The sequence below is a fragment of the Trichomycterus rosablanca genome, chromosome 20, assembly GCF_030014385.1.
Source record: "Trichomycterus rosablanca isolate fTriRos1 chromosome 20, fTriRos1.hap1, whole genome shotgun sequence".
Classification (NCBI taxonomy): Eukaryota; Metazoa; Chordata; class Actinopteri; order Siluriformes; family Trichomycteridae; genus Trichomycterus; species Trichomycterus rosablanca.
In genome coordinates, this window is record NC_086007.1 from 5106081 (window position 1) to 5118635 (window position 12555).

General features: G+C 40.8%; 1 protein-coding gene across 5 annotated transcripts in view; it reads left to right on the top strand.

Annotated features, from left to right (window-relative positions):
* The window catches only part of rap1gap2a (RAP1 GTPase activating protein 2a), an 85279-nt gene that overhangs the window by 11803 nt on the left and 60921 nt on the right, over positions 1-12555 (top strand). For 4 of the 5 annotated variants that reach the window (XM_063017283.1, XM_063017284.1, XM_063017286.1 and 1 more), the window contains exon 1: positions 11491-11723. The exons of the other annotated variant lie outside the window; for it this stretch is intronic. In XM_063017283.1, the coding sequence (XP_062873353.1) occupies positions 11605-11723 (119 nt within the window). In that variant the 5' untranslated portion in view covers positions 11491-11604. Of the gene's footprint in view, positions 1-11490; positions 11724-12555 lie in introns of those variants that run through there. 5 annotated transcript variants of the gene reach the window in all.

Below are 12555 nucleotides of genomic sequence, written 5' to 3' on the forward strand. Positions count from 1 at the left end.
GTTATGCATGTTTCATTTATTTTATAATAAATAAAATGCACGTAGACCATTTCTTATTATTGTTTGTGTATGGTGAGTCTGGCATCACTCTGAAAGGAGCACTTTGGCTGCAGCTGGATTACACCTGGATGTTGCTTTCAGATGCAGTTTAAACGCTGTTGTTTTGTCTAGACATTTTGACCCAGGTAACCCAGGTAGCACGGCAGAATTTAATAAACGAACTGGTTAAAGAGACGGTATCCTTTAACAGTGCCACATTAGAAGTCATCGAGGTCTTTAGTATGACCCTTTCTTCTGCCGTTGCTGGTTGCTGTTTGTGTGCATGGAACAGCTGAATTTCAGCATACTTTTTGATGTTTAGTGTCCTTAAGGCATGTGTTTTGTTACAGCAATCTATTTCATCAGTCAGCGCTTAGCGTGAAATATTGTGTGCATGTTTGTGCCATGTTTTGCATCTGCTTCTAATGTGCAGAGCTCCTGAATCACCCCTTTGGGCCAAAGGTTGGTTATACTTCAGCCTGGTCTTGTTTGTTATGGGCTTTGCTCTGGTTCATTTCTTGCGGTGTATTCTGAGCACTCTGACTTCTGAGAAAAGCTGGAGTGTTGTTGCTGTTGGAAACACAAGCTGAAAATGCAATGTGCCAACAAACATCTCAAATGAGCTGATGTTCTCGTGCCTAGAGACTAAAGTCTGTTGATCAAAATATGAAGAAGAGGGTCGGCATCAAAATGACTGAGAAAGAGAAAGAGATAACACAAAGTTCTTTTTAAATGCTTCAGAAGAGAATAATGAATTTTGATGAGCCATTCTTTTCCTGGATGGGCACTGAGAGGGATTTTTAGCATTTAAAAAGATGCATTTGCGTAAGAGAGAGATATATGAATAGAAAACAGGAAACAAAAGAATGCACCATCAAAAGATAAGACATCAGAAAATACAATAAATGGACATAAATGGAAATCTCAGTTTGGTTTTTTTTCAGTTGTCACTTTTCACAAGTGTATTTACACAACACGTAGTTGCATTTTTTCAGTGTATACAACTTAAGCATGGTCACATGATCAGAAGCTTTAAGACCAAGGTATGTTTTCTTAACTGTGTATCTCCATGTTTCTATAACAGCCTTCACTTTTCTGGAAAGACTTTCCATAAGATTTTGGAGTGTGTCCGTTTGTGTCTGTAAGAAGATTTGTGAGGTCAGACACTGATGCTGAACAAGGAAAACCTGGCTAACAACTACTTGTTCAGGATACTGTGCAGGCCACTAGATTTCCAGCACACCAAACCCATCAAACCTTTTCTTGATGGACTTTGCTTAGTGCACATCGGCACAGTCGTGTGTTTAGCTGAAAATGACTTCGCAAAATGTTACAAATACATCTGTTAGAAATGGATGTGATACATACATAGATATACACCAATCAGCCATAACATTAAAACCACATCCTTGTTTATACACTCACTGTCCATTTTATCAGCTCCACTTACCATATAGAAGCACTTTGTAGTTCTAAAATTGATTGCATTGTAGTCCATCTGTTTCTCTACATACTTTTTTTAACCTGCTTTCACACTGTTCTTCAATGGTCAGGACCCCCACAGGACCACCACAGAGCAGGTATTATTTGGGTCGTGGATCATTCTCAGCACTGCAGTGACACTGACATGGTGGTGGTGTGTTAGTGTGTGTTGTGCTGGTATGAGTGGATCAGACACAGCGGCGCTGCTGGAGTTTTTAAATACAGTGTCCACTCACTGTTCTCTCTATTAGACACTCCTACCTAGTCGATCCACCTTATAGATGTAAAGTCAGAGACGATCGCTCATCTATTGCTCCTGTCTGAGTTGGTCATCTTCCGGAACTTCATCAGTGGTCACAGGACGCTGCCCATGGGGCGCTGTTGGCTGGATATTTTTGGTTGGTGGACTATTCTCAGTCCAGCAGTGACAGTGAGGTGTTTAAAAACTCCATCAGTGCTGCTGTGTCTGATCCACTCATACCAGCACAACACACACTAACACACCACCACCATGTCAGTGTCACTGCAGTGCTGAGAATGACCCACCACCCAAATAATACCTGCTCTGTAGTGGTCCTGGGAGAGTCCTGACCATTAAAGAACAGGGTGAAAGGGGGCTAACAAAGCATTTAGAGAAACAGTTGGACTGCAGTCAGTAATTGTAGTACTACAAAGTGCTTCTATATGGTAAGTGGAGCTGATAACATGGACAGTGAGTGCAGAGACCAGGAGGTGGTCATAATGTTATGGCTGATCGGTGTATATGTGTAACTGTGGAGATGAGCGGCAGGGCTTAGCTACGGAATCTCAGTCTTCTGCTCTGCTGAATATGGCTGGCAAAGGAGGCACAGAGGATTGATATGTCATTTTCTCTTGTCAGTCACATGCACCTCTTTGCACCTACACAGGTAGAAGTGTTTCTATTTATCACCTGCCTTGAAACCTTGAAACTATGATACCTTATCAGCCCTTCCCACATAATCCCCACAATTGCCAAATTGATTTATAACACAAATTAGATGAATGACGTTTGTAACAGAAGAGGAAGAAATGACGCAGGAGAAGGTGGCGAGGTGGAGCTGGGTGCATCATGGCAGAACAAAACAGTCTGGCCTTTGCCCAGAGACACAAAACAGGAGGAGAAAGATGCAGATGATTTCTGAATAGCCTTTGTGCTGCAAATATATTCAAAGGCCATAACATTATATAATAAAAAATGATACATTTGGAAGAGGTGCTCAGGAAATGAGTCTGTGATGATCATCTTTCTCAACAGGACCGAAAGGTCGGCCAAGCAATTAGCACACTGTATTTAAATGAGAAAGGGCCATAGTCATGGGTCAAAATAGAGAGCATGCCTGGGGTTACAGGTTACAGATTCACCCCAGTTCAACATATCAGCATTAAAGCAATAATCTGTCCAGAATTAAATTTGCATATTTTTTTCTATTACTGCAAATGTTGTCGAACCATCAAAAGCATGTCTGTTTTTTTTGTGTTTTACCACTTTATTTATTTATTTTTTACTGTAGTGCAAGTATGTAAATCTTACCTAGTTCAGCATTGTACAGCCTTCAACATAATTCATCACACACTTCTCCTCAATGATCTGGTCAGCTTTAATTGAGTGGCTATAATGACCAACATATGTCTTTACATCAGCTTTTACCCCAACACATTAGATAATCTGTCATTTATTTATTCTAGCCACTTGTCACAATGTCACTGTGCACAATGTAATAACACACCCAGGACAGGACGCCAATCCATCACAGGGCCTCGACCATAAAACCCCCACCCACCCTCCAGTCATGTCTGCATCATGTACTGTAGATGCTCGACCAGCCGATAGCAAAGCTGGGGATTCAAACCTTGAATCAGAGCACTTATGAGCTAGCCAGCTTACAACTGCACCACCCAAGCACCCATTCATTTATTGTCTTTTTTACCACCAATTTATCCAATTTAGGGTTGCAGTGGGTCCAATTTACTGGGCAAAAAGCAGGAAACATCCTGGACAGGTCACTAGTCTACTATAGGACAAACATACATTCACACACACACACACACACACACACATACATACACCTAGCGGCACTTTAGATTCTCCAGTTAACCTGACTGGATGTCTTTGGACTGTGGGAGGAAACCAGAGCTCCTGGAGGAATCCCACACAGACACTGTGAGAACTCCACACAGAAAGAACCTGAACGCTCCACCAGGCCATCGACCACAGGACCTTCTTGCTGTAAGGCGACAGTGCTACCCACTGAGCCATGATGCAGCCCTATATATATTTCGATACCCATACAATGTGGAATAATTAAGAAGATGTCGCGTTGTCCTAATTCTGTCCTCAGACATCACAGTGGCCGGTCTGGGTAGAGTTCTGAAGGTGAGCGATTTGTCCAGCTAGACTGCAGACTGGTTCTGTCATTTCTCAAAACCTCACCAGGTTGAAACAGGTGTAAGATGGATGGTGCTGTCAGGGTCTGTATAGTAGCCTAAACGGTTTTTTTTTTCTCCCTAAACTGAAGTGAATGGCTGTTTCAGAGAAACGACGTGCCAGAATCTAGATGAGCATCTCTGTATTCTGAGCTAAACAGGATTGGGAATGTGCTCTACCTTTACAGGTCTGTTTGATGCCCGTGTTTATTACATGCATGTAGCTATAGATGTTAAAATTGGACTGCATTACTTTTGTGTTCAGAATCAAGTCTATTTTTTAATATATATATTTTGTTTATGCATTTTCTCCCCTTTTCCTCCCGACTTTTTAGCGCATCCAATTGCCCGATTGCATCATGCTTCCTTTCCACTAATGCAACCCCCGCTCTGATTTGAGGAAAACGAACCTAACCCACGCCCCCTCCAACACGTGGGCAGCAGCCGTATGCAGCTCGTCACCCACATTATGCGAGTGCATATATGCGAATCAGCCTTGTGTACAGAGAGACACACCCTGATCCGCACTCTTCCCCCGCCTCTGTGCAGGCACCATCAATCAGCCAGCAGAGGTCGTAGTACATCAGCTACGAGGAGTCCCTATACGGCTTAATATCCCACCCCTATATGAACAACAGGCCAATCATTGTTCATGTGGCCGCTCAGCCCAGCCGGATGGCAGAGCTGAGACTCGATATGATGTATTCGAGATCCCAGCTCTGGTGTGCTAGCGTGTGTTTTTACCGCTGCGCCACCTGAGCGGCCAGAAACAAGTCTATTTTAAGCTGTAAATTGAAGACTACATTATATTGTGATTATAGAGCCAGTCAAACAAAACAGGGAAGAAAGAAACAGACAGAGGTCAGAAAGATTAATAATAAAAATATTGGCGTAATGGCAGAAAGGTCATGGCTCAGGGGAGGAGTGTGTTATTGTGTTAGTGTGTGTGTGTGTGTGTGTGTGTGTGTGTGTGGCAGTAAGCTGGGAGTTTCTGTGCTCTCTATGGAATCAAACAGTCTGAAACACTCACCTAATAATCCACAATGAGACAGTGACAGAGCAAGCAGACTACAGCACAGTAACCATGGTCAACCTTTAGTATCTTATTCAACAGCTTTCTGTTTAGGATTCTGTTCATACTAAAACGGACAAAATGGACAAAAGTATGTGGACACTTGACTGTAAATAAGGTGCATGAATATAACATTTCCCCCCTCTTTGTGGCTATAACAGGCTCCACTAGACAAAGCTTTCCAAGCCAGATTTGTGCTGGCACAAATGATCATGGTCATGCTGGAAGACCCAGCCACGTTCCATCTTCAATGCTCTCACTGATGGAAGGAGGTTTTGGCTTAAAATCTCACGATACATGGCCCCGTTCATTCTTCCCTTAACACGGATCAGTCGTCCTGTCCCCTTTGCAGAAAAACAGCCCCAAAGCATGATGTTTCCACCCCCATGCTTCACAGTAGGTATGGTGTTCTTGGGTTCTTCTTCTTCCTCCAAACACGACGAGTTGAGTTTTTACCAAAAAGTTCCATTTTGGTTTCATCTGACCACATGATATTCTCCCAATACTCTTCTGGATCATCCATATGCTCTCTGGCAAACTTCAGACGGGCCTGGACATGTACTGGCTTAAGCAGGGGGACACGCCTGGCACTGCAGGATTTGAGTCCCTCTCGGCGTAGTGTGTTACTGATGGTAGCCTTTTTACTTTGGTCTCAGCTCTCTGCAGGTCATTCATCAGGTCCCTCCGTGTAGTTCTGGGATTTTTGCTCATCGTTCTCATGATCATTTTGACCCCACGGGATGAGATCTTGACCCCAAGGGAGATTATCAATGGTCTTGTATGTCTTCCATTTTCTTACAATTGCTCCCACAGTTGATTTATTCACACCAACCTGCTTGCCTATTGTAGATTCACTCTTCCCAGCCTGGTGGAGGTCTACAATTTTGTTCCTGGTGTCCTTCGACAGCTCTTTGGTCTTGGCCATGGTTGAGTTTGGAGTCTGACTGTTTGAGGCTGTGGACAGGTGTCTTTTATACAGATAACGAGGTCAAACAGGTGCCATTAATACAGGTAACGAGTGGAGGACAGAAGAGCTTCTTAAAGAAGAAGTTACAGGTCTGTGAGAGCCAGAAATCTTGCTTGTTTGTTATTGACCAAATACTTATTTTCCACCATAATTTACAAATAAATCCTTTAAAAATCCTGCAATGTTTTTTCTCATTTTGTCTCTCATAGTTGAAGTGTACCTATGATGAAAATTACAGACCTCTCTCATCTTTCTAAGTAGGAGAACCTGCACAATCAGTGGCTGACTAAATACTTTTTGACCCCACTGTAATTGATCATTTAAACATGTTGTAGAGCAGTGGTAGCTCAGCGGTTAAGCTACTGGACTGTTAACAAGAAAGACGCTGGTTTAAGCTTTATTTCTGCCAAGTTGCCACTGTTGGACCCATGAGAAAGGGCATTGGCTCTTAATAGCTTGCATCTACTTGTATCTACACTGGATATATGTCTGCTAAATGCCATAAATGTTGGCAACGAGTGTGGCTGAAACACCTACACTCGATCCCGTTGGGTGTCCATGTACTTTGGCCACATATTGTATAATGTCAATATAGTATTTAAAATATAAAAAGGAATGAGGACATCCCTAACTTTTTCTTTCATGCACTTTCTGTGCTTATTTCATATGCAGAGGCTTACGTCTCCAAGGACAATTCAAGTGCCGTAGGTGTGAATTGGGTTTTTAACCTTGCAAGAATTTTTCATTATGGACATTAGAGGAGTGGTATGAAAATTCTAGAGAGCCCTCTCATTATGCCTACTTTTCTTATTAAAGGCAGTATGTGATGCTTTTAAGTTAAGTCATTATGTCATTATATATACCAGGCATGTGGTAATTATCTCATAGATTTCATTTCTTTACTTTATATTCATGCATAAATTAACAGATTGGTAACTGACGTAACTTGTCTGACATTCATTAAATAAAAGCTGATTTTTGCTGAGGACATGATGGCACTGCTGGTATAACTAGTGCTGCACAACAAGCTCCTAAAGACCTTGGTGTGCCCTTGCCTCCGATCACTGTCTGTTATTAGTTTTGTATGTTCTTTCTTTGTGTGGGTTTTGTCCAAATATTCAGTTTTCCTCACACTTTTTAGAATCAAGCAGACGGTGGAATGATGGTGTGGAATAATAAGTGAGTGTTTGGTTTTGGTTGCTTTGTGATGGACTTGTTTGGGGGATGTTTCTACCATGCATATGATATTTGTATGTGGTACCAAGACCACTGAATGCTGGGATTGCCTTTGCCGATAAGGATTACAGGATTGTGCATAAGATTATATAAAATGCTGTCTATGTAGAGAGCTCACTAAGTTTTGAGACAGACCCATAGTCTCCTATGTTTCAGATGCTTCTAATTCATGGCAGACCTGTTTGTGTTGTTCCTTAGGACTGGGGTTCCTTCCCAAACTTGGCAAACGACTCAGCTGATACAGGATATGGGCGGGGTATAAAAGTGGTTAGTGGGTATAAGTGAGTAAGAGTGTGTATATATACTGTATATGTGTGTGAGTAAGTGAGTACTGTACGTGTGATAATACTGAAGTAGTATCAGAGCTGCCGGACACTGGGCTGAGCTCCAGAGACCTGTGCTATCCTGCTATTTCTGGCCTTGGAGCTTAACATTACCCTCGTTCACCTTGTCCAGGGGTTTCTACTGTAGATAGGGTGTGGATACTTTATTTACTGTGTCTCTTATTTGCTATCTGAAAGACGCCGGCTGGATATCTACGTGGTCTCTGAACCATATTATTTCCAATACTGTAATTTGCTTTTAAGCAGTGGCGCTCAGTGGCACAGGCAGCAGAAAGTGGTTTTTACTGCCTATTATGTCAAAGGCTTAAATGCCTCGGTAAGTGGCAATATGCAGCCAGTCTCACGGTAAACAAAGCACACAGCACTCATCATGTGAAAGCAATTTATTTGCTCTTTCAGATTTCCACTTCATCATAACAGTAGTTAACCATGGCAGCTGTAGCTCTAGCAAACTGGCTTGTTGGAAAGGTGCCACTATGAGACTTCAACACTGTAAGTGTTTGGCTATAAAGATAGCACGGCTGTTTGCTTGATCTTATGCACTTGTTGGACTAAAGTTGCTAAACTGCTAAATATAAAGGTGTTCAAATACTTCTGTACATGTGTGTTTTCAAAATTTGACCAAAAACAGGTGTCAAATATATAATTCATCCAAACAATGGCCCTTCTCAATGAATCAGTTTACTCTTGCAAATATAAAATATAAAGTTGATGTACTACACTTCTACAATTACTGCTAAACTGTCTATTATTTTAGTACATACTGCTAATCTAAACTACACTATAGGCCTGCTGATAAATATAAAATACTGCTACTGCTAAACATTGCTAAACTGGCAGGTCTTTCAGTACCTGGAGAATGATATAGAGACAAATAGCTGACCAGTGAGGGGATATTTGGCAGGCATAGTTTGGGCACTGAAGCTTGAAAAATTAGCTGTTATTACGTTGAATGATGTGGCCATTCTAAAAAATATATAATGACCCTAATAATTCTGCCAAGGGTCAAGACAGGTGAACTCTGTGATGTGTCTGTGTGATGTGTCTTTTGTCCCAGGTGAAATAGAAGTGAAAGCTGGGTTTTGAGTGAAAGTGATGTTGGCACCCGAGAGATATCAACTTTTGCTACTCAAAGTCTGTATCTGTGTGTGTGTGTGTGTGTGTTACTGGCTGGTGTGTGCTTTTCAGGGAAGTGATAGAACAATTGGCAATTGATGAAGTATATGTTGTGATGTTCCTTGTGATATTAAGAAGTATATATACTGTATTTTTATGTGTGTGTGTGTGTGTGTGTGTGTGTGTGTGTGTGTATACATACAATTTACATAACTGATGATTAGGGGTCTTGCTTTGCTAGGCAGTGATGGGGCTTAAACCAGTTACCTTCTGATTAATAGTACAGTAACCACAGTCCTATATGACAACTCGAACTAGTTACACTGTGGCATTCAGAAGACCATTTTATGCAAAGCAACTTACAATTGCATCACAATACAGTTCTAGCAATTGATGGTTTTTGAGGGCAACTTGATGATTTTGCCAGACTTGAAGTAGCTTCTAAACACTAATCCAGTACCATAACCGCTGAGCTATCACTGCCCTTGAGCAAAATAAAAAGACAATAAAAGAAAGATCCCTTTTGTTAAATTTACTCATGTTAATTTGGACTTTGTTTTGTGTCTCTCTCTGTCCTGTCACTGGCAAACTTAAAATAGTATAATTGAGGAAGACAGTAAAATATATTTCATTTCCCGGTGGCACTCCCAAAGGGATACAGCTCGCTGCTCCCATTAGACGTCTCAGCCCATATCCATCACTCATAATGTCTCCATGGATACACAGATTCTATAAACACTGCTAAAATCTTACTGCACATCTTATTAACTAGGCGGTAGGGGTGTTAGTAGGGGTGTTTTTATTACACATTAAAAACAGGAACTAAGCTCAACAGGAACAAACAGATCTTACGTTGTTGTTTTTTTCTTAGATTGAGAGTTAATATGGTTTGTAGAAAGTATCCAGACTTGCTCTATAGTTTATGTCTTTTAGTAGATAAATAGGTTTACTTGCTTTATGTGAACTGTACACATCTTTTTTTTTGTGTAAAATGTGACAGTATGAACCCTGTGTGGGAGAGCTTACTTAGGAAATTTCTAAGTATTTCTTACTTAGGAAAAAACCTAAATAATGACATAATTAAAGGCAAAGAGAAAATTGGACATGGGTAAGTAACGAGGACCAAATCCATTCATTTATTAATTTATTTTTAACTGCTTTATCCTGTTCAGTGTCACAGTGGGTCCCACTCCACCCAAAAACACTAGGCACCCTGGAAAAGATACCAGTCCATTTCAGGGCACCACACACTAATTAATTCACTTGTTTTCACACTTAAGGCTGATTTAGAGTAGCCAGTCCACCTTCTGTGTGGTTTTTGGAAATGGAAGGAAAAATAAATCTTTTTACAGACCCTTCGAATTTATATTGGAAACATTATAACCAGATTAGGTTATTAATCTCTTATTAGCTATAATTAGAAGACTTGTTCATTATACACATAATTCTACTTCAAATATCTTTACTCAAATAGCTGATCATGTTATATCTTGGAGTTAAATACCACACTTCTCTTTGGTTTCGTCTGGATTCAATCTTGTTGCACCAGCAGGCCTCTAAAAGCCATTTAAATACAAAACAGAACGGGTACTCTTATCAAATCTAACAATATTGACTTAAGCTATTTTGGAACCTGTTCCACATGACCAGTACTGTTTGTAAACGAGCAGGTTTTGTCGGACACACGAGGAAGGTCACATGGTCTTTTTAAATGTATTCTATCAGAAAATAGTGCCGTCCAGGAGGTAAATCTCACATGGACTGAAGGACATCAGCTCTGATGCTGAAATATTAACATAAAGAAGGTCAGATTAAATAGAAAGGAGTAAAAGTGAGAGGAAATGTCAGACAGACGGGACAGGAGAAGGACGATGAATGAAGGTGAACTTGTGAAGGACGGCAAGCTGTTGTATAAATGTGCAAGTGAGACTTTAAGCTGGACTTTTAGACACACATGTATGTATATATACTGGTGAAGGTTGCTCACTGGGAAACACAGGGTGCAAGGACAGAGCATCAATCCGTGGCAGGGCTATGGCTACCTCCTCTCCCTCTTAGACAGACAGTTGTGTTTGTGTAGACAGCCGACTGGCCAATAGAACCACTGAGATTCTGCTGAGATGGGCTAGCGTAATAGGTCAATGGACCACCCAAGTATTTTACCAAATGTCTAGTATGTATAATGTATATACATACATGTATAATTGTGCTGCACAGAATGATAAAGGATTTGACCTTGGATAGTCTCACATCCCCCAATTGAGTCATGTAATGGGATGGTTTAGTAATGTTCCAAAAATATAGCATAAGGTGGACAGGTAAATTGCCCCTAGATGAGTGAGTGAGTTACAAGCCTCACATCTAAAAATGGGTCTAAACAAAATCCACTGCCTCATGTGTTGCTGGTTAGAGGATGAGTTTCAATTTGGAATGAAGATCAGCTAGAATAATGTCTATGCAAAAAGCAGACAAGGTCAGGATGAAGGAACATGCATTACAACAGCGTGTCAGTCTGAGGGCCGAGTGAAGAGGGCAGAACGATTCTTTTTTATCCAGCGGAAAGTCCCAGCAGCTACTGAGGTGAGAGCAGGCCAGTAACATACACAGATGGAAACAAACAGAACGGGAGTGGAACGACAGGGAGGGGATGGCTGAGAGGAGGGAGACAGGGAGGGATTGGCTTTGGGTTCTTCCTATCAGGTGTAGGCAGGGGCAGGCTAGCAGAGCCAGGGAAGGAGGGAGGAAGCGAGAGAAAAGGGCGAGGGAGCTCTAGAGGGTGAGAGGTAGACAGAGATGAACACTCTCATTTACACAGCTGGTGGCACACAGGTCGCTTGTGGTACAGGAATAAAATATAGCCCTGGCACGCTGAGACTGGTGGAGCAGCACCAGCGCCAGGCAGGATGTCCGAATCTAATGTCCAGTCCAAGAAGGCTGGCATCCGGGCCGCTGTCATCCTTATCGGACTACTGCACAAGAATAGGAGACAAAAGGAAAGAGAGAGGGAGAGAGAAAAAGAGCGGTGGGTGAACTTCTGTATTCCTCAAGTTTGGTATTAACTTTATAGCCAGTAGCTAAAAACAATGTTAATTTGGCCGCCTTTAAGCATTTCTAGTAGCCGAAGTATCACAAGGTTACATTTCAAAACAAATTCAATTTAAATTTAGTAAATTACTTATTAGTAATGTTATACAACTTTAAGTAATTTGTGTTTGTGTTGCATTGCTCTGCCCTGCAAAACTGGATGTTTAATACATTCACAAAGGGGCAGAATTTATAAAATAGATGATCGACTGTTAATAAAAATGCTATTACCTTATTTTATAATTTTTATTTCCAACACAAACAGTTTGTTATTGTACCTGAGCTACTTGCAACCTGTATGCACTTGTATGCTTAATTCACTAGTAATAATCTACTAGGTTAATACATTTGACCTTCTATACATCTAACACTGACTAAGATTTATTCTGACTTATTAAGCTTCTATAATTTCATGATTTAAATACATATTTTCTACATATTGACTACAAATGACTATGATTGAGCAACTTAACATGGAACTTAAAGGCATCTTTACATTATGATACTTACATTTTTTTACAATATTTGTTGTGAACCTGAATTTTTGAGTCCCAATCTGTACTAATACCAGTTACTTTTGCAAATGTATTACCTACTTAGCATTTTCATAGTCAAAACACTGTAAACCCATATGTAAATTTAAGTCTGCTATTTAAAAACACTTTTAGATAAATACATGTATCAATTATTGTTTGGAACACACCCATTTATTTGCATTTAGCATTGCACTGCTCAAGCCTGCAAAACTGATGGAAACATTCACGATGGAG